Source organism: Maudiozyma barnettii, assembly GCF_903064755.1.
Source record: "Maudiozyma barnettii strain CLIB 1767 genome assembly, contig: KABA2_01, whole genome shotgun sequence".
In the NCBI taxonomy this organism is placed as follows: Eukaryota; Fungi; Ascomycota; class Saccharomycetes; order Saccharomycetales; family Saccharomycetaceae; genus Maudiozyma; species Maudiozyma barnettii.
Genome location: NW_024545238.1, coordinates 1,700,545 through 1,722,363, shown reverse-complemented (window position 1 = coordinate 1,722,363; position 21,819 = coordinate 1,700,545). Strand labels below are relative to the sequence as shown.

General features: G+C 31.6%; 10 protein-coding genes across 10 annotated transcripts; 4 read left to right on the top strand and 6 right to left on the bottom strand.

The window, feature by feature from the left end:
- Positions 1-270: 270 nt before the first annotated feature.
- MET18 (Met18p) lies at positions 271-3,423 on the top strand (the record flags this gene model as incomplete). Its single annotated transcript, XM_041548653.1, has 1 exon — positions 271-3,423. One exon carries the CDS (start codon positions 271-273, stop codon positions 3,421-3,423), a length of 3,153 nt encoding a protein of 1,050 aa, XP_041404587.1.
- Positions 3,424-3,648: 225 nt separating this feature from the next.
- RRT14 (Rrt14p) lies at positions 3,649-4,302 on the bottom strand (the record flags this gene model as incomplete). The annotated part of the gene is made up of 1 exon (XM_041548652.1): positions 3,649-4,302. One exon carries the CDS (start codon positions 4,300-4,302, stop codon positions 3,649-3,651), a length of 654 nt encoding a protein of 217 aa, XP_041404586.1.
- Positions 4,303-6,704: 2,402 nt separating this feature from the next.
- On the top strand, positions 6,705-8,429 carry AQR1 (Aqr1p; the record flags this gene model as incomplete). Its single annotated transcript, XM_041548651.1, has 1 exon — positions 6,705-8,429. The coding sequence occupies one exon, from the start codon at positions 6,705-6,707 to the stop codon at positions 8,427-8,429; it is 1,725 nt and encodes a 574-aa protein (XP_041404585.1).
- An 857-nt stretch (positions 8,430-9,286) lies between these two features.
- Positions 9,287-10,528, bottom strand: YDJ1 (type I HSP40 co-chaperone YDJ1; the record flags this gene model as incomplete). Its single annotated transcript, XM_041548650.1, has 1 exon — positions 9,287-10,528. One exon carries the CDS (start codon positions 10,526-10,528, stop codon positions 9,287-9,289), a length of 1,242 nt encoding a protein of 413 aa, XP_041404584.1.
- Positions 10,529-11,194: 666 nt separating this feature from the next.
- On the top strand, positions 11,195-12,175 carry MTQ1 (S-adenosylmethionine-dependent methyltransferase; the record flags this gene model as incomplete). The annotated part of the gene is made up of 1 exon (XM_041548649.1): positions 11,195-12,175. The coding sequence occupies one exon, from the start codon at positions 11,195-11,197 to the stop codon at positions 12,173-12,175; it is 981 nt and encodes a 326-aa protein (XP_041404583.1).
- A 145-nt stretch (positions 12,176-12,320) lies between these two features.
- On the bottom strand, positions 12,321-13,712 carry GCD10 (tRNA 1-methyladenosine methyltransferase subunit GCD10; the record flags this gene model as incomplete). Its single annotated transcript, XM_041548648.1, has 1 exon — positions 12,321-13,712. One exon carries the CDS (start codon positions 13,710-13,712, stop codon positions 12,321-12,323), a length of 1,392 nt encoding a protein of 463 aa, XP_041404582.1.
- Positions 13,713-14,093: 381 nt separating this feature from the next.
- NOP2 (rRNA (cytosine-C5-)-methyltransferase NOP2) lies at positions 14,094-16,031 on the top strand (the record flags this gene model as incomplete). Its single annotated transcript, XM_041548647.1, has 1 exon — positions 14,094-16,031. One exon carries the CDS (start codon positions 14,094-14,096, stop codon positions 16,029-16,031), a length of 1,938 nt encoding a protein of 645 aa, XP_041404581.1.
- Positions 16,032-16,255: 224 nt separating this feature from the next.
- ARP5 (Arp5p) lies at positions 16,256-18,499 on the bottom strand (the record flags this gene model as incomplete). Its single annotated transcript, XM_041548646.1, has 1 exon — positions 16,256-18,499. The coding sequence occupies one exon, from the start codon at positions 18,497-18,499 to the stop codon at positions 16,256-16,258; it is 2,244 nt and encodes a 747-aa protein (XP_041404580.1).
- Positions 18,500-19,043: 544 nt separating this feature from the next.
- KABA2_01S16038 (uncharacterized protein) lies at positions 19,044-19,805 on the bottom strand (the record flags this gene model as incomplete). The annotated part of the gene is made up of 1 exon (XM_041548645.1): positions 19,044-19,805. One exon carries the CDS (start codon positions 19,803-19,805, stop codon positions 19,044-19,046), a length of 762 nt encoding a protein of 253 aa, XP_041404579.1.
- A 598-nt stretch (positions 19,806-20,403) lies between these two features.
- On the bottom strand, positions 20,404-21,492 carry KABA2_01S16016 (uncharacterized protein; the record flags this gene model as incomplete). Its single annotated transcript, XM_041548644.1, has 1 exon — positions 20,404-21,492. One exon carries the CDS (start codon positions 21,490-21,492, stop codon positions 20,404-20,406), a length of 1,089 nt encoding a protein of 362 aa, XP_041404578.1.
- Positions 21,493-21,819: the final 327 nt, after the last annotated feature.

Below are 21,819 nucleotides of genomic sequence, written 5' to 3'. Positions count from 1 at the left end.
GAAAATACTTTAAATGGCAGTTCATAATATAGATATATATATAGATATATATAATTATATCGACACTTATAGGTAGTTGTTTGGTTAGTCTCTATCTTCAAGTATTAAGGTCATAAATATAGGACTAATATCATTATCCCTATAACGTTTTTAGTTTTTAGTTTTTTGAACTGTTGAATTGAAAGAAGGTGATCGTTATAGCTAGTTTATTATCATACTTTTGCAGGTCGTATATATATTATACTATATTTTACTAATAAAAGAAGAAAAATGTCTGAAGTTGACGCTCTTGTTGTTTCATTCATTGCTAATGTTAATGTGAACGATGAACGGTCAAATGATATTGCAATTAAATTGACAGATTTGATTCAAAATAAAAAAATTAAATTATTACAAATTATTGTAGCATTAAAGGATAGGTTCGTTTCTGAAGATGAAAGAGAAAGAATTAAAGCTTTGAAATGTTTATCATGTGTTCTATGTAATATTGAACCTCAATTATTATTAAAGAATGATATTTCTGTATTAATTAACTTTTACATGTCAAAAATTACAGATAAACCATTGATGCTAGAATGTCTGATGGGATTAGATGCTCTTATGACAATGAAATATATTACAATTGATCAAACTATAACAGTAATGCTGTTTTTACAAAAGGACTATGTTTCAAAAGATTTTTTAGCCGCCGTAAGAAATTATCCATTTTCTATATTACAAAATATTTTCGATAGATGGGAAACTTTATTGAATAATAAAGACAAAGATAATTCCAATAAAAATTTGATAATCTTATTCATTCAAACGTATATTACTATTGCATCTGGAGAAAAAGATCCAAGAAATTTGTTAATTTCTTTCCAATTAAATAAGTTAATCACTACGAATTTCAAGTCCGAATCTATTCAATTTGCCCAAGCTCTATTCGATATTCTATTTTCATATTTCCCAATCACTTTCAAGCCTCCAAAGGATGATCCATATAAGATCTCTAATGCTGATTTGAAACTTGCATTAAGATCTGCAATTTCTGCATCTGACATATTTGCAGAGGATGCATTCAGCAATCTGATTGATAAATTAGGTGCTACTTCACCCGCCATTAAAAATGATACTTTATTAACTTTATTGACATGTATTAATAAGTTTGGTGGTAAAGCTTGTATTGAATTTTGGTTACAAATGTGGAACGCTTTGAAATTTGAAATTATGCATAGTGGAGATGGCTCTGAGGCGACTTATTTAGATCCTATTGCTCAAAATGATGATAAAATAGAACAAAATGGTTCATCTGTATCTAATATTCAAAGTAATTATCAATTATCATTAGATGTTTTAAGGGCTTTAGCTAATCAATTAATTGCATTGGATGAAATTGCATTCAATAAATATGTCAATCATATCTTGGAAGAATTGAAACCAAATTTTGAATTTACAAAGGATTTAAGACAAAGTTGTAGTATTATGGCTGCAATTGGTAGTGCCAATTTAGTTGCTTTTAATAAAGTTATAGATTTAACTTTACCTTTATTTTTAGAGAATACAACTGAGATATCTAAATTGAAATTGATGTTATTGAATTTATCCTTCTTTTTAGACTCTTATATTAAAGTTACAAAGTCTTTCAATGGTAATGAAACGGAATTGAATGAATTTATTAAATTAAACCATTTGAATGATTCCAAAGATGAAATTTTAATGATCTTGGGGATGGCTTTAACTGGTAACTCTAAGATCGAAGTCACCGTAAGAACATTATCAGTAATTCAATTCACAAAGATGATTAAAATGGAAGGTTATCTAACTAAAGAGGAGATTTCCCTGATTATCCAATATATCACCGAAACTATATTGACTGATAATAATAAGAACATATATTGTGCTTGTCTCGAAGGTCTAAAAGTGATAAGTCAAACACATGAAAGTTTGGTATATGACGTCTCTCTTAAGGAATTATTGAATTTATTACCAAATGGATTTAATGATTTAATTTTACATCATAAAGAAGATGAAATTATTCAGATTGAAGTCATCTTGAGAGTGATTTTAGACTTCACTACATCGAGACATATTCTCATTAAAGAAAGTATAGTCACCTTAACCCAAAAATTGGTTGAAATATATTCAAATGGTAATAATGCGGCTATTGATTACTGTTTCTTATTATTATCTACTATCTATTCTTTGTTTGAAAATAATTATTCTATACTCGATGAGATAAGTATCGGAGATATTAAGAATCAAACTGAGTCGTCGATATTTACCATTCTAACCAATAATAACGATAATAATTCTATCTTATTCGATAATCAAAATTTATCATTGTTATCGAATATTTTATATTTCCGTAATGTGAAATATCAAAAAAACCAGCACGAACTTGAATTAACTAGATACACAAAGATATTTGTTGAAGACCATAAAATTTTGGAAACTCCAAATCGTTTGGTTATACCATATGTGAAGATATTATCAGCTATTGATAAATCCTGTACCTTCTCAGACGCATCAGATATTATGGAAAAGACAGTGACTTTGATTCATAACAATAAAACTAACGATATGTCGAACTTAGAAAAAATCGGATACATGGAGTTGATAACTGTGATTACAAATAAATGGTTTAATGATGAGTTAGAAAATACAATTATTGAAAAATACGTTAATTGGGAGGATCAATCTACTATTAATTTAGAGATGATTGCATGGATTGGTAAAGGTTTAATAACGAAAAATTCTCCATGTTCAAATATAATACTATCTCATTTCTTAAGCTTATTAAACGACGAAAATATTGGTTTGATTGTGTCTAAACTCTTTGAATTGTTTGTAATGGATATTAATTCTATGGCGAAGCATAAAGGAATAACTTGGACTAATAATGTTAAATTGCTTTATAAACAAAAGTTTTTCAATGACGTCTTCCAAAGTCTTGTTACTTCCTATAATGAACCAAATCTATCCTTAGACATTAAATGTAACTATTTGACTGCGTTGTCTTTGATCTTGAAACATACACCTAACAAACTCGTCGAACAATTTATGAATGATTTACTACCAATGTTATTACAAGCTTTAGAAATGCCAAATTCGGAAGTTAGAATTTCTGCCTTAGACACGTTAAAAGATACCACTGAGAAATTTGGATTGCTAATAACAGAAAATATTGATACGTTATTACCAATTCTCTTAAAATTGGTTGTACCTGGTTCTAAATATAATGATGTCTCTGTTAGGTTGATGTCATTACAATTAATTGGTTTATTGGCAGACAGTGTACCATTAAACTATTTGAAACCCTACAAAGAACAGGTTATCAATGGTTTATTGTTAACTTTATCTGATAAAAAGAGAATTGTTCGTAAACAATGTATTGATACAAGGCAACTTTATTTCGAATTGGGTCAAGTTCCATTTGAATAATTTCCAAACCTTATTAAAATAAATAAAAATCATATAGATTGTATATACGTATATATATTACTAAATTGTCATTATAAATTATTTCGTTAGAAGAAGGAATTTATCTTCTTGAATGTACCCAATAATTTCATATTAAAGCTTATGTTTTTTTCTTACTTATTGTATGCTTTAGAAAATCTGTTGCGATTAAATGCAGAAATGATATTTTAAAATCGAAAGAAACATCTACCAATCATCATTTTCTTGTTCCTCTTCACTCGATGATTCTTCTTCATCGCTTAATCCAACAGGAGCAAGACCAAGAGTCAAACCAGCGTACCTATGATCAGATACATTATTACTTTCTTGTATGTCTTCCTTAAATTGTTTAACTTTCTGTCTTCTCTTATTACTTCTGGAATGATTTTTATTTGTTATTGTATTCTTTAAGATGTATTCCTGTAATTCAAGTGATTCTTCTTTTTCTTCATCATCTAAATCCCAGGATTTAGCATTCTTTATTGATTTCTTAGTTAATTTATCTAAATATTCTGCTTCCCTTTCAGTTAATTTTCCATCTAATTTATGTTTTTCAAGTACTTTTAATTTTGCATTTTTCTCTAATTTATTGTAATCAGCTTGACGTTGCTTTAAAGAATTTTTCTTCTGTAATTTTTCTTTTTTTTTAATTTTATAAATATCTCTTTGTTGTAATGCTATCATTTTTTTAAGATTATGATCAATCAATTGGGCTTTTGATCCTTTGACCTTTTTCTGTTTATTTATTTGATTTTTATTCTTATTTGGCTGAATTTCTTTCATACCTGGTAAAATTTTGGAGAGTATACCATTTACAGCAGAAGTAGCATGCAATTCAGTAACATTTGAGAACGATGACATGTTTTACCGTGAGTTGTATTAATATGTTCGTATTCTGCGAGACTATGACAATAAGTAGAATATCTACGGTATGTTCCAATGGTGTGTAATATTTATAAACAATATTCAAGATAAAGCAAAGTTTGTGTAGTTGTCATTAATAATTAAGAACAAATTGAAAAAAAAATTCAAATATCGATGAGTTCTTTCATTTTCTTTTTTGTTTTTTCATTTTTCGCTTTTTGGCCTTGCTAATTTCAGTAATGAAAATTTTTAAATAATACTGTTTTTTTTGTTTTTTTTGAGCTGTGTAAAATATATGATAGACCATAGTACGGCTGTAACATAATATCTGTATAATGATTTTACTAGAAGAAGATCAAAATTATGTTGATATGCTGTAGAGCACAAGAGTTGTGGGATATAACATGATACACTTGGTCAAAATGATCTAGAAGTAATTGAACAAAAGAATTACACACATGATATTGGTTTGAATAGATTTCTGTAAGGTAAATAACTTATTGTTAATTCCTTTGATCCATTAAGAGTTTTTCTAACCATTGCTTTGTGGTAATACTTCCGATCCTTTATACCGATGAATTTATAAAACTATATAGATATAAAAAAAACTCTAATTATTATTAGTTGTTTTCAATAGTCCAACTACACAGCTGGATGATTCAATTCGTATTCAAATTAGTCAATGAGATAATTGTATATGTATATATTTTTTTGTTTTCGGAGCTTATTCTGTATCATTCGGTATATACCGAAATGTGCGATATATTCCGGTGACCCCCAAGACCTCGCATACTGTATTTTTCAAACTTCCCTATACTAATTCAAGATTTAGTGGTAAGAACGTTTCGTGAATTATTAATATAATGATAAACAATGATTCATATTGATTCATATTGATTCATATTAATTCATCCTATAAGGGAATACCGATTAACTAAGTTTGCTTAAACTTCATAGTCCTTGGTATATGTGTATTAAACAAGTGGTGAAAGAGATGAGAGAAACTGTTGAATTTTTAAAACTACGATTTAACAAATACCATTTCCCCTCTCTCTAGTGATAACATATATGAATTCTTTCTACAGAAAAAGATAGCATATACGTTTAAATTTATAATTAGTTTAGTTTTCGTTAGGTGATTTCGGAGTTGTGATTGCAGTTATTTTTTTTCCATTTACACAGTTTAGATAATTCTTTATGAGTAGAAATAGTACTAGTAATAAGAATATATATGTAACTTTACAAGCAAAAGGAATAGCATAGCATTTTAAAACGATTCAGTTTCAAAAATATCTACATGATCTATTTTTCTTATATGATTGTTTAATATAGATGAGCAAAGATGTAGAATATATAGTATATTTGGATGGGGATATGTTGGGCGGCTCCGTTTGTGTGTATTTTTCATATTTACTTTGAATTACTTATTTTTATCGGAGCCGCACAGTCGGAAACAGTAATTGGTTTCTCGATGTGTGTGTGTGTATCCATCGGGAATTTTCGGGGACCGGGAAGTTATTTTCTTTCGTTCTCTTCTCTTGAAAAAGGAAAGTTGTAGGCAAAAACTGTTCTTCACGTCTATTTTTCCACGTAAAAAACTGAATACAAACCATTTTTGACAGGAAAGTGAACAGAATTGCTTATCTTTTGTTGATCGATGGGAGGGAAAACTAGTAAAATAGCCGTACAAATCCAACAAATAAGATAGAAGTCGGAATAAACCGCAGAATTTGTATGAAATATACTATATACACCTATTCTTTCTTTTTTTTTCAGTTGATTAGGCAAATATTTGTTAGTAGGATAGTGAGATCTACGTTATCTTTCATAATAATTTATAGAGAATCAGACAGGTTACACACAAGGTTAATGAATAATGGATACGAAATAAATAAAATAAAACACGCAATATTCCGTTCTGCCTTCTTCTCTTCTCCTGTTTTTCCCGATGAATCATTTTAAATTGAAGAAGGGCCCTATATCTTCTTCTTCAATTTTTACCTTTGCACTCTATTTCTCTCTTTAATTAATCTTCGAGAAAAGGTTTATGAAGTTGAGCTTTCTTTAATGTTTTTTTTTTTTAAACAATTGAAAAAATATTGCTTGTTTATTAGCTAGGTAGTACATATCGGTAATTTTGACTACGTAGTTATATACTTTTATCATGACTATTCCTTGAGTAAATGTATGTGTCTGTTTCGTATGTTTAGTTTAGTTTAGTTATCAAAACTTTCAAATAATCATATGTTTTAAATATATTTATTTATATATATATTCTTGATATTATAATATATTCTTGAAAAACGATTATTGTATCCATTAATTAAGTATTTTTTGTTCATTTATTTTGTAATAAATATTAACGTATAGAAAAGAAGCCAAAAGTAATAAAAAATTTGATGACAGATATATATAGTTTGCATACAGAAGAAGAAACAGGTTCTTCGATAGATGTATCCGATGCTAAAAATTATATTGAAAAAGATGAGAACGATGTTATATCGTTGGATCCAAAGGATTTAGCAAAAGTTTATTCTAAACAAAATGGTACTTTGTCTCGTATGACTACAAGAGAAATTCAAGAAAATGATTCAAGTGATAATTCAGATATAGAAAATTTTAAAGATAATAACGATAGTATTAGTACTAGTAGTGCGGCGCCTTATACTTTATTGAATTATAGTCAGAAATGGGTAATGGTAGCCATATTAACCATGTGTGGGTTTTGGTCTTCCTTAGCTTCACCAATTTATTATCCTGCTTTGAAACAATTAGAAAAAGAATTTAATTTGAATGAAGATAAAGTCAACGTTACTGTTGTCGTATATCTATTATTCCAAGGTATTGCTCCAACTTTTTCAGGTGGATTGGCAGACGTTTATGGTCGTAGACCAATTATATTGGGTGGTATGATCATATACGTTGTAGCATCAATTGGTTTAGCTAATGCTCCTTCTTATGGTGTTATTTGTTTCTTAAGAATTATTCAAAGTATTGGTATTTCTCCAACAATTGCTATTAGTTCGGGTGTTGTAGGTGATTATACTTTGAAACATGAAAGAGGTACTTTCGTAGGTGCAACCTCTGGATTTGTTCTGATTGGTCAAGGTATTGGTCCTCTATTAGGTGCTGTTATTGCCGCTAGATGGGATTGGAGAGCTATCTTTTACTTTTTGGCAATTGGTTGTGGTGTTTCATTTATTTGCGGTTTTATTTGTTTACCAGAAACAAAGAGAACTTTAGTTGGTAATCTTTCTATTAAACCAAAACATATTTGGAGTAAAGCTCCGATTACTCTTTTGCCCTCAGTACAAAAAAGATTAAAATACGATAATCCAGATTTGGAAACCTTAGATAAAAATATACCCTCATTAGATTTAATTGGTGCCCTTAAAATCACTGCACAACCTGAAATTATCTTGGCATTATTCCCAGCAGGTTTACAATTTGCCATGTGGACCCTAATGTTATCATCTATTTCATCCGGTTTAAGTGTAGCTCCATATAATTACAACTTACCAATCATTGGTGTATGTTATCTACCAGCTGGTATTGGTGGGTTATGTGGGTCTTTCTTAACAGGCAGAATCATTGATTATTATTACAAGAAAGCAGTTACCAAATTCGAACAAGATAAAGCGGATGGAACAATCTCACAGGATACCAAGTTCAATACTTTCAAAGTACGTCTACTCTGTGTTATACCCCAAAATTTCCTTGCTGTGATATCTTTCTTATTATTCGGTTGGAGTATCGATAAAGGTTGGAAAATTCCTGCTGCTTTGATTACATCATTTGTTAGTTCATATTGTGCAATGAGTACTCTATCTACAATGACTACTCTTTTGGTTGATTTATATCCTGGGAAATCGTCGACAGCTAGTAGTTGTTTCAATTTTGTTAGATGTTCATTGAGTTCGATTTTCATGGGTTGTTTCGCTGATATGAAACAATCAATGACAGTAGGAGGCACTTTCAGTTTCCTAATTGCTTTATTATTCTTAGCAAACGGTTTGACTTTCATTCCAATCATGTATGGGATGAAATGGAGGGACGAAAGAATATTGAAAGAAGAAATGAAAGCACAATTGAAAGCTGAAAAGGATCTTGAACGTCTGGATTAAAAAGAAAGTCAGGCGAAACAATAATAATAAAAATAAACTTCGTGCATGCATTTTATAATAATATTTATAACTACTAATATTTTATAGACAATTTTAATTTTAAACACATTTAATGAGAATAATGAGAAAATAGGATAACAATTCTTAATTACTCCTTAGGTTATAAATTTTGGTTAATACGGTACAACATGTTAATGACTTCGATTACTTTTGATTATAAATTAATACGTTTTATATTGGGCCAAATACCAATTTTTAGTTATGGAATTTTAGAAAACTTGGGATTCGTCCCTATTATTAGTAGTAAATGATTGTTCAATTTGCATGTGAAATATAATAGGAACTAGAATAGTGAGCAGATTGCTCACAAGCTCAATATCATTTTTATTTTTTGTTTACATTTCATTAAATAATAAAACTAATTAATTTTTTTAACTTTACTTTTTAACCAACATACAACAAAACATAAAATTTTGAAACGTAAACAAAAAATATTAATCTCTTTGCAATTAACTAGAGATCTTTTCCATCCAAATCGCAATTAATTTTGACATATACCTATGCATGTGTTTACCATTATACATATATAAAAATACATATTATTATATTAAGAAAAATTCTAATCTTTTATTTCTTGAATGTTACACTATTGTAACGATTAAATTATGTTGAATAGATATAGTGACTGACCTTTGAAAAAAATTATGCAAAAAGAAGTTGGGAATAAAAGAAAATTACAACCTAATGAGAAAAGAGATAAAACATGAACGTTTAAAGTTTTCAAAATGAAAAGAAAGGATATTTACTGAATAGAAAAAAAAAATAGTCGAAAAGATATCTTCCTATCAATTTTGCATCTATTGAGAAGCACATTGGACACCTTCAGCTTGTTGTTGTTCTTCATCATCAGAATCGTAATTTTGACCACCTCTACCAGAACGGTTGTTAGCGTATTTAGATGGATCAAATTCAGATAAAACACAATCATCAACAACAGCATCCTTTGGAATAGTTGGCAATGGGTTTCTAGCTGGTAAGATTTCTTCTAATTTCTTTAAGTTTTCTTCACTTGTGAAGTGGTTTTCTGGGAACTTAATAGTGAAATTAATAATCAAATTACCGTAACCACCATATTTTGGAATTGGCATACCTTTACCGTCAATAATTTTACGCATGTTTGGAGCAATAACCTCACCTGGAACAATGGCAACCTTTAACCAATCACCAGAAACATGTTCTAGAGCAAATTCACCACCAGCAATTGCAGTCAAAAGATCAATGTTGGCTTCGAAGATCAAATCATCACCACTTCTCTTAAAGTTCTTATGTGGTTTTTCATTGATAACAAAGACAACATCACCTGGAATAATATCTGGAGCTTGATCAGCTTCACCTTTGAAAACAACCTTTTGACCATCTCTCATACCTGGTTCAATTTGAACTTGTAGAATCTTTCTTTCATTAGCAATCTTCTTACCGTTACAAGTCTTACAACGTCCCTTTGGATCGATAATATCACCAGTACCTTGACAAACATCACATTCAGCTTGGAATCTTTGAATCATTGGACCCATTTGTCTAGTGACAAACTTAACACCTTGACCGTTACAACTAGTACATTTCTTCACAGCACCCTTTTCACCACCTCTACCTTCACAAGTCTTACATAAAATTTGTTTGTTCAAAGCTAATTTAGAGGTTTTACCTTTGTATAATTCTTCCAATGTAACAGAAATTTCATGTTTAATATCTCTACCTCTTTGAGGACCTCTTGGTCTGCCGGAGCCACCTGCACCTCCGAAGAATTGAGAAAAGATATCATCACCGAAACCACCACCGAAACCGCCGAAACCACCTGCACCAGCACCACCGTTACTTAGACCTTCTTGGCCAAATTGATCATATAGTGATCTCTTTTCAGAGTCTGAAAGGACTTCGTATGCTGTTGTAGCTGCTTTAAATTTTTCAGAGGCTTCTTCACTTGGATTTTTATCAGGATGATATTTCAAAGCAGTCTTTCTATAAGCTTTCTTGATTTCAACATCAGTAGCAGTGACAGAAACGTCTAGGATATCGTAAAATTTAGTTTCTTTGACCATTTTTGTACGTTTATTTGTATTATTAAAGAACGAATTCAGTTTGATTTAAAAGTCTATAATGAAAAGAAGGAAGAAGAATAAAATAAAATAAAATAAATTTCAGTTATATCTCGTTGGAATGTATATCTGAAAATAAAAATCTATAAGGTTAGTTATTATCAAACTGTCGCTTTAAATATATATATATGTAATATAAATATATTAAAATTTTGCCACCTTACGAATCAATGGAGTTTATGAAGTATTAATCATTCTTTTTAAAAATTTATTATATATTCTATGATGTCTAAACCTGTGCCATCATCCATCCATCGATAACCTACATCGCCCAAAACGAAACAGAAAATTTCATAGAATTTCAAAGAATTTCAAAGAATTTTTTTTGGGAAAATTTTCAAATTTTTGTGCCGTTTCTTTTTTTTTCGTGGGAAGTGAGCAGATAACCCTAATGTGGTAAACCTAGGGTTATGATTGTAATATTAGGGTTTATTTGTTGAAGAGAGATGGAAACAATTTGGCTATATTTATTTATTTGGGTGAGGGTTTTAAGGGCCTATCGAAGATTAGTTTCTCCAAGGATTTAAATTCTTAGTTTGTTTCTTGTGGAAGGAAACAAGTTAGTTTCATTTGTATTATAAAATATTCTTCCGGTTTATCAAACTCTTTATGAGCCCTCGGTTACATCCCTCTTTGCTTCGAGAAGCCCGTTCAATTCATAAATGCTTGCCGTTATTATTACCAGAATGCAGAACAATTCAACAAGCTAAACAAGAATTAAAATGGCTTATAGATGGATTTGGTAGTAGTAGCAACAAACTGCAAAGAGCTTGCATAAAACGGTATAGACATGTGCCATTACAATATATTTTAGGTTCTCAACCGTTTGGCTCATTAGATATACAATGTAAGAAACATGTACTGATACCAAGATGGGAAACTGAAGAATGGTCCTTAAATTTATCTAATTCCTTAAAAAAATCAATGAACTCAATGAACTCGATGAAATTGAATAACGATTGGAATATCGTAGATTTATGTTCTGGTACCGGATGTATTCCTTTATTAGTAATTAAGGAAACTAAAAAATTATTCGTAATGAATTCATTGAAGGTTAATGCAATAGATTGTTCACCATTTGCTATTAATTTAACAAATTTAAATTTTAAAAGAAATTTTAATAATGGATTAAATTTAAAAAATTGTAATATTTCCTTTAATACTCATAAATTAAATATATTAAATGAAGTTAAAGTAAAAAAATTTATATCTGGGGATCTTATGAATCGAAAGATTAATATTTTGACATGTAATCCACCATATATCCCTCCATTAGAATTTATCAATGATGTTAGATCATCTGTAAGAATGTATGAACCCAAACTCGCATTATTAGGAAATTTAGAATTTTATAAAAATTTATGCTTTACATGGATAAAACTTGATTTAATTGAATCATTTGTTTATGAAATAGGGGAACTGAGCCAAGCTTCATATGTACAACAAAATGTGCCTCATACGTGGGTTACTGGTGTCACCTATGACTCTAACAATAAACCTAGATGCATTTTTGGCTATAATAAAACAACTTCCACTAACTATTCTACCATCTTCAATAACTTTCTCGATGAATCATATCACCCACAATGAAAAAAAATAAAATAAAGATATTTATCAATATTCTTACCCAAATATCATACCATGCAAAAAAAAATAAAACTAATCTTATAAATATTATGTACTTTTTATTATACAATCATGCATGTTACCGAGATCATTCCCTAACATAATATCTTTATTGCTTCTCTATTTGGACACCTTCTGTCTCTGTTGCTTTAGGTTCTACCGATATCATTTCAGGTTCTGGAGCAGGAATAACTTTGTGACACCACATCAAATACCCACCGCCACCTTTCATAGTCATTAAAGGATGTAATCTTCCTCTTATTGATTGATATGGTCTACATTTTGTTTCAATGATTGTAGGAGCCAAGTAATTCAGGTCATCATACAGAGTATGGGAAAGTTCAAGTAGAATTTCCTTGAACTGACTATAACAGACAATAGGTCTTGAACCATGTACCCTTTCCCCTAACTTAGGAAGCAATGATGGCAAATGTAATGTTGTAGCGACTACAAGACTATCAAAGCTCCATTTTGTTGCAATATCAATTTGTTGTAAATGAATCTTGTGCCATTTTAATTTCCTAAAATATGTATTTTTTGCACCACTTTTCAATGCGAACACTTCTTCTCTACCTAATGGCTTGAATTCTTGTTCGACTTCTTCTACTGTTCTTGGTTCAAAATAATCCAGAATGGATATAGTGATAATATGTTCTGATATAAATTTTTCAGAATAATTAGAATATTTTAATAGGTCTAGATTTGGATGCTCATTTTCATGAACAACAACAATCTTACCGGTACTACCTGTATTTTCATCTCCACCAAACATCCTCTCTAGCATAAAGTATATTAACAAACCCCCAGTTTCATCCATGCATAAATATGTACCGTTAGATCTTATATTTGCAAGATTCAACAACATACCGATTGATTCTTCAGACATGTCCATAATTCTTTGGATGTCGTTTTTATCTATTAAATATTGTAATAACAAATTGCTACTCAAGTAATTAACGGTAAATTGTTTGTCAAATTTTTGTTTCTTTCTCTTTAAATATTTTTCTTGGGAATAAATCGTCTTCTTATCAAATGTACCATGAGATTCAATGATTCTGGAAATAATTTCATTACCTGAGGTAGATTGTTTCTTCAAGGCTTCAATATCATCTGATGTCATCTTTTGGATGTCACTGCCCAAATTTATTAAGTCCTTATTATTTTCGCTATTACCAACATTGGTTAATCCTTCATCTCTCTTAATAAGATCATCAGAAACTCTAATCTTCCCGACATTAATTTTACTCTCTTTTTTCTTTGGATCTTTAGTTTTCTTGTCATGATCTACAGTTTCTTGAGTTTCATTATCATAAAAAATCTCAAATTTAGTACCCAGCGGATATCCTATAATATCATTCACATTAAATGCCCCGAATTTACCTAAAGACACTGCTGTATTAGCTTTTAATTCAACAATCTTACATTTTTCAGACGGTAACGTAAGTATAACATGTTGATCACACGTTATTCTCCTTAGCGGATCTATTCCTTGTGTGGTCATCTTAGTTGGAAAAATCTTAGTGAGTGACACACTTTGCTGCTCAATTGCAAAATAATAAATAACAAAGTTCCCTCGTCTCTTGATATATATATCAAACTAGTTGCAATTCCTTCTAATAGCATCTATAAGTTTATTACCAGTATAAAACTTTTTTCCCTCATTAGATTTTTCGATGAGCTAACGGAGGAACCGTCATGTTTCACGGCCGAAAATTTTTCATCTCATCGCCTTTTTTCCTTTTCTTTCTACCGATGCCATCTACAATATATATAATGTCTATAAAAAGAGTTACTAATAAATGACTGTTAAAGAGTAAAATATTGGTTATACCATCAGAAAGTGACAACATTGAACGTTAATATTGTATCAACAGGTTAAATAATGGGTAGTAGACGTCATAAGAATAAGCAGGCCGCTCCACCAAGTTTTGACGAGTTTCAAGCTAAACAGGATAGAAAAGCAAAGAGAATCGAGGAAAGAACAAAGAGATCCAGCAATGATGTAACTGATAAGAAATCCAGTAAGAAACAAAAGACTGCTACTGATGACCACGAAAAACAACATGATCACCACAAAGAAGATAGTGAAAATAAACACAGTAAGCATAAACATGAAAAATCTCATTCATCGAAGAAACATAAGAAACACCATAATGACGACGAGGAAGAAGAAAATCACGAATTCCCAGCTGATCTGCCAGAAGTTGATTTAGAAGAACTATCCAAAGCAAAGAAATCCTTGTTCGACGATGAGGAAGAAGTCGATGAGGATCTACAAGGTGAATTTGATATGGAACAAGAATATGAAAACGATGAAGATGACAATGTTCAAGTCAAATCCATGTTTTCAGATGATGAAGACTTTGGTGAAGACGAACTGGAAGATTTGAATGCTGCCAATATGGAATCTCTGTCTCAAAAGCTTGATGAAGAAGAAGCTGAAGAAGCTGAGCAAGCCGAGCAGGAATTGGTTCAAGCCAATCAAACTCAACCAAGGGCTGATGTTCTACCTTCTAAGGAAGAAGAAGAAATGATGGGTAGTGGTCCACAAGACCTAACTTCTGTTAGAACCAGAATTATTGAAATTGTTAAAGTTCTTGAAGATTTCAAAACATTGGGTGCCGAAGGTAGGTCAAGAACTGAATATGTCGATAGACTTCTAAAGGATATCTGTGAATACTTTGGTTACACTCCATTCCTTGCCGAGAAATTATTCAACCTATTCTCTCCATCTGAAGCTCTTGAATTCTTTGAGGCCAATGAAATTGCTAGACCTATTACTATTAGAACAAACACCTTGAAAACAAGAAGAAGAGATTTAGCTCAATCTTTAGTTAACAGAGGTGTTAACCTTCAACCAATTGGTAACTGGACCAAGGTTGGTTTGCAAATCTTTGACTCCCAAGTTCCAATCGGTGCAACCCCCGAATACTTGGCTGGTCAGTATATTCTACAGGCTGCATCTTCTTTCTTACCTGTTATCGCTCTAGACCCCCACGAAAATGAACGTATTTTGGATATGGCAGCTGCTCCAGGTGGTAAAACTACATATATTTCTGCTCTAATGAAAAACACTGGTTGTGTTTTTGCTAATGATGCAAACAAAAACAGAACAAAATCTCTTATTGCTAACATTCATCGTTTAGGTTGCACTAACACTATTGTTTGTAACTATGATGCCCGTGAATTCCCAAAGGTTATCGGTGGTTTTGATAGAATTCTGTTAGATGCTCCTTGTTCCGGTACTGGTGTTATCGGTAAGGATCAATCCGTTAAAGTTTCTCGTACTGAAAAGGATTTTATTCAAATTCCACATTTACAAAAACAATTATTATTGTCTGCTATTGATTCGGTGGATTGTAACTCAAAGCACGGTGGTGTTATTGTGTACTCTACATGTTCTGTTGCAGTGGAAGAAGATGAAGCTGTCGTCAACTATGCATTAAGAAAGAGACCAAACGTCAAACTAGTTGAAACTGGTCTTGTTATTGGTAAGGAAGGTTTTACAAGCTTTAGAGGTAAGAATTTCCACCCAAGTGTGAAACTAACCAGAAGATACTACCCACATACTTACAATGTTGATGGTTTCTTCGTTGCCAAATTCCAAAAAACAGGTCCATCTCCACATGACGATAACCAAGCTAGTGCAAAGGAGAAGGAAGCTCTTGCTAGAGAAGAAGCTATGGAGGAAGGTATTATTCATGAAGATTTCGCCAACTTCGATAATAAAGAAGATGAAAAGTACATAAATAAATCCAAGAAGAACAGTCTATTAAAGAAAGGTATCAACCCAAAGAGTAGCGGTGCACCAAAGAAATAATAGCATTTCATTCATAATAATATTTTAAAATTCTATGCTACGGCACCTTTTGTACATTATTCTATTCATAATATATACGCATATATGTTCAATCATTTTATATTAAATAACAGTAGCATATCAGTTTCTAATAAGTATTTACAACTTCAGACAATTTTTTAACTCAAAACTCTGGAAGTGATCAAATCTGACATAGTTTTTTCCATACTTAGTGGGACATACGATTAGAAATAACTAATATTTCCTAATTGGTGTTCCTTTATATAATCTGCACCGAATTCATCATACTCTTTCTTAGTGATCGAGGTTTTATCAAATAGTTCCTTATTATTCCCGACCTTTACCATACCATTCCATGCATCTAAAGTTGGGTTGGAGCTTTGATGCACTGATATAGGCGTATTGACAGGTAAAAATTGAGTAAATTCTTTTACAATTCTTTCTCTTGTTCCAGGTATTCTTGAGTTACCCCCTGTTAACCATGTATTATTAACCATATTCAATGCACTTTGACTCAGTCTACTAGGTTTTGAATCAAACTTTCTTAATAATATCGTTTCGCATAATTCTGCTATTCCTGCTTGATCCAATCCACCTATGGAAGGTTGGAAAAGAATTTCAGGGACTCTAATTCTTTCTATATTCATATGCATTTGGTGTTGTTCATGTACATCCTCACCATCATGTGGGGCTGGTCCTCTAAGGAAGAGATGTAAGACCGAATTTCTCCAATCGTATTGTGCATCTAACGTATCCTCTTCTGTAAAGTTTGGATCAAACTCCAGAAGCTGACTCTCCAACTCAAGGATTTCACGATAATCCTCCTCAATCAGTTCGTCCAATGCTTCAGGATTTTGGGTAACATCATTATAAACAGACCAATCATCATCGTTAGCACCAAATGTATCATTTGGATCATTATCGATAGTGGCTTGTTGCCTGCTTCTCTTCGATCCCGATTGTGGCGTATCCTCTGCTAAATTCGCTAAATTCTTCATTCTTTTCTGAGAAGCTTGTGATTTACGATCTTTCATATCTTCTTTCAATTTAACTTTATCTTTTCTCTTTTTAACCACTACCGCTAGCTTTCCTCTCTTGTCTTTAATCCAACCACCCAGGTTTGTTTGTCTCCACTCCTCTTCTCTCTTTTTAGATTCTTCTTCCTCTTTTTGACGTCTCAATTTTTCTTCTTTGGCTTTTTGTCTAGCATCAAAACTTGCCTTTAAAAATCTTTGCTTCCTCTTCTCTTTTATTTGTTCCTCATTTAAGTCAGCGTCTGGAATATCAACTAGATCAAATTTGTGTTCTTCTTCTTCAGTATTATCATCTGCCCCGTCAGTCTCAATAGCTTGTGCCTTTTTTAAGGACTTTTCTAGGTTATACATATACTTTTTAAAATCACGTTCATCATCAAATCCTGCATTTTGTAAAATCGAGAGAGCTGCCTTCTTAGATTGATTGACCAGTTGTTCTCTTACCTTTGAAAAATACTCATATTCCTCAGTCTTTTGGATCAACTTTTCTATTCTCTTCTGCTTAGCTTGCTCCTGTAATCTTTTACCGGTTTCTTTTCTCTTCTCTGCTTGTATTCTCAATTCTTCTTCAGTCTTCTGAGGTTGCAAAATCTCAGTAAATGGAGCTTCAATAACTATATTTTTATCAGATAAATTATCTAATGTCAAATAATGATCGATATCTTTATTATAATCCTGAGAGGTGTAACAATAATTCTCGTACATCTTCCTATATTGATAACCGGACAACTTAGTTGGGAAATATGGGTACTTCAAAGTCATTACGTCCGAAAGGAAGTCTATCGCTTGCGATCCACCACAATCAATTCTCTTAGATTCAGTCAAAATTGCCTTCCCATTAACAATTGGTATGACGTTAGTATCTTGATTACCACAATCAATTACAATACCGTCTTTATCAAGCTCATTATTTGCATAATAAGCGAACAGACTATCAATACCAAACGTAACCTTCGACATATTAAACGATTCAAACAATATTTGATACCAATTGTTTCTTTGAGATGCAAGACATCCCAATCTTTCATTAATTAGAAGTGGGTTTCTTACTCCATTATCAGATACTACACCCAGATGGTTAAATGTATACTCCATAATATCTTCAACATAATCCCAGTTGGTTATCAAAGAACCGTCAAAAGGAGATTTCGCCTGAGAACAAACTGTCTGGTCTAACAAAGTATCATTACCAATATAAGTAAAAGTATGTGCTAACTTACGATCCCGATACCTAGTCAGTTCATTGATAAATACATGCGAGGGACTGGCTTGATTCACATATCCAGCTCTAACATTAAATGAACCAAAGTCAATGGCAATTGGTGTTTCTGGGTTGTAGTTATTGGTACTGTCAAATGGTTCACATTCTTCTCTCAGAGGTTGGTCTTCTAATACTGTGACATTCAATGGTGTAACAGAACCATCTCTAGACATTGTTTCTATTATGGTCAATATAGTACTATATGTTATTATGAATTATCGTCCTAGCCTTCACAATTTATAATTTGATTTACTTAATCTGAAGATCGATAATATATCTTACTAACTCTTCAACAACTTGCGATTTTATATATATACAATCATTTAAGTTCGCACATGATATTAGAAGATATATACTATTTTGTTTTTTCTGTCTACGTTTCTCTTTTGCTAATGCTCTGACCGCTTTGTTTTAGAGCAAAACTTCATTAAAAATCAACAAATATTTAGTTTTTATTGCACTAGACTACAAACAACCTATTACATACTCTATCTGAGGTGGTAGACCTAACAACTATTGCAATTATTTCCACTTGATAAATATGAAGATTATATAATAGAAAGGACAGGAAAGAACGAATAATTATCTAGATTATTTGACTTTACTGATGTGAAGGGTATTCCACCAGAATGACACATTGCATGCCAGAAACAAGTGAGCATAAACATCAACATAGAAATAGTGAAGCAGGTAATAACGAGAGTATTCTATACTTATTTAATCCCTTTTAATAAGCACTCTATTCAGTGAGATATCTGCATTTACACATACCAATTTGAGATTACTTACATCAAAACGACAAAGAGGGCAAATTAAATGAAGTAGATGACACGGACAAAACCTGTCAATTGAACCATGTGCCATTAATCTTCCGCAAGATGCATGCCATTTATTTTGAGCAGTATATTCTAACCAAGATGAAATGCAATTTTTATGAAAGCGATGTTCGCAAGGTGTCTCCACAATAATATGAGGAAGTTCTAATTCTTCAGAACCTGTCGCTTCGTTAATGACCTCTGAATCTGTTAAATTAGACGAATCTGATTCTTCAAAACTCTTGTCCTCATCAGGAATCTTTGAGTGTCCTGAACTAAACGAAGCTGATTCCTCTGAACCCAACTCCACAATATTTACTTTTGAGTCATCTTTTTTAAAAGATTCAAAGCAAAAACCACACCTGTCGTCATCTTCGAAAATACATTCCACATCAGTTAATACTCTGAGTTCATCCACAGTAACGTGTGATGTTTCAGTCCCTTCAATAGGCAAACCATATTTTTCGATTTTATTTGTTGACAGTACAAAACCATGAAATCCATCACGTTTACCACCTATTTCGACTATATTTGATTTATATGAATAAGTAAAAACCTTATTCTCTTCTTTTGGGCAGTCATTCTTTCCCTTTCTGTGGTATTTTCTTCCAATTAAACGTCTCTTAATGCACGATAGGTAATTCTTGAAAAAATCACGCTTCATATTGGTGTATATTATTATACTTTGGTAAACTAATATCTATGAGATAGTATCAACTAATCTCATAGATTACTTAATATACAAAGGAAATACAATAAGACGAAAACTGTTACATAATAAGAAAAGATCAATTATATACCATACCAATATAAACGATTTCGGTTAAAAGTTTCGTTTACCCCAATTGAGTTACCTCTTAATAATTACTTTCAGTTGCATGTTTTGTTTTATCAGAGGCTTATCTATAACACCTCACTCACAATATCCTAACGATTGCTCAAAACGAATTTTTTTTGTTATGTATCTTATTACATTATAATGGATAAGATTAAACTAAAATGGGTAAAATTACATCACTCCAATATTTCACTAGTCTTTTGACTAATATTATCAAAATATACCCAATTAAGAGAGATAAGAAAATAAAAGGGGAGATTTAATGAATATGGCCGATCTTAAAATTTCATCAGAGTGGGGCAAAAATCGTTCTGCTAAAGAGGGGATTGAAAATAGACTAACCATCTTTTGCACATATTATCATTTATGTAATTATTCAAAAAGAAGGAGCATCAGGTGGGAACAGATTTTATAATTATATAAATTATATATTATCAGTGAGCATATCCTCTAAATACATGGATGGTGTTTTCTTATGTCTTTGACTTGCATTTTTTGTTGGACTTGGGGGCGTACTACTTGTCAGGGTTAATCCCATGGAGGATTTATTTCTTGTGTGATAATGAATATCTTCGCTAATTTTTTTCTTTCTTTCTGGTGAAGCAGCTCTCGTAGGTTTATCAATATTACCTTCCAAGAAGGTAGAATCGACAGATAATGTAGAAAAATCCCCCTCATTCATTGTATTATCAAGGTTACCAAATCTAGAATTTCTTCTTTTATACTGTGTTTGTTTTTGGCTTACTTCTAATGTTGGAGATATAAATAATGAACTCCTATTATTGTAACCGAATGCATCATCCTGAATAACATTAAATACTTGTTGTTCAGGTTCCCAATAGCCGACAGATATATCATCATCAATAAATGGTTCTCTCGTGTTACTACGAGTCAAATTAAACAAAGATGTTTTGCCAGAGATACGTCCATTAGTTGAAATTTTTTCGTCTTCTTGTTCGAAGTTACTACTATTATTATCAGAATAACTACTTGCCGTAATTTGAGTCATTAAAGAGTTTTGAGGTCTATGACCAAAACTAGCATTATTATAATTGTTATTGGAATTATAAATATTCCTTCCGTTATTACCTGTCAATTGACCATTATACTTGGTGTTTTGATGTGATATATATGTTGAAATAGCCCACCATACAAATATAGCCAAAAATATACCACCAACACATGCACCAACCGCTATGAACACCGTTCCACGAGGTGGTAGATCAATCATTTGTGCAATATGTGGATTTCCATAAGGGGAAGGTGGTGTAATGGTAGGTGTCACGGTAGCAGTTGATGATGATATGAAGGAACTCGAGTCTAACAATGATATGGAGTTGGAGAGCAAATTAGTCAATGTCTTTTGTGATTCAATTATGGAAGACCTTACAGTCGTAGAACTTGCTGTTATGTGTGTAGCGATGCTAGATGATAATGATGGTGATGACGATGTTGTGGTAACCAGCTTTGGTAAACCTCTTTTACCAATGTTGCTACTAGTGTAATAAACCATATTGTTTTACCGTATAGTTGTATTCTTGATACCGTTTCTTGGTTTAAGTCGTACGTAAATTTATCTGTTTCTTTTTATAATAAATAGTTGAATTATTGTAGAAATATCAAAGTGATTATGTCAACAAACCAAAATATAATAAATTATATAGAAAATGTTATTGGTTACAGTTTAAGGATAGTTTAAATATATTGTATTAAAATAAGAAAATGCGAAAGCATGCGTGTGACCTCAAAGAACCGTGACCTCGTCACTAAGCTACGATCTGTGAAAGTTCAAAAATAGCAATACAACAAGACAATACAGGATGGCAACGTTCCCCCCCCC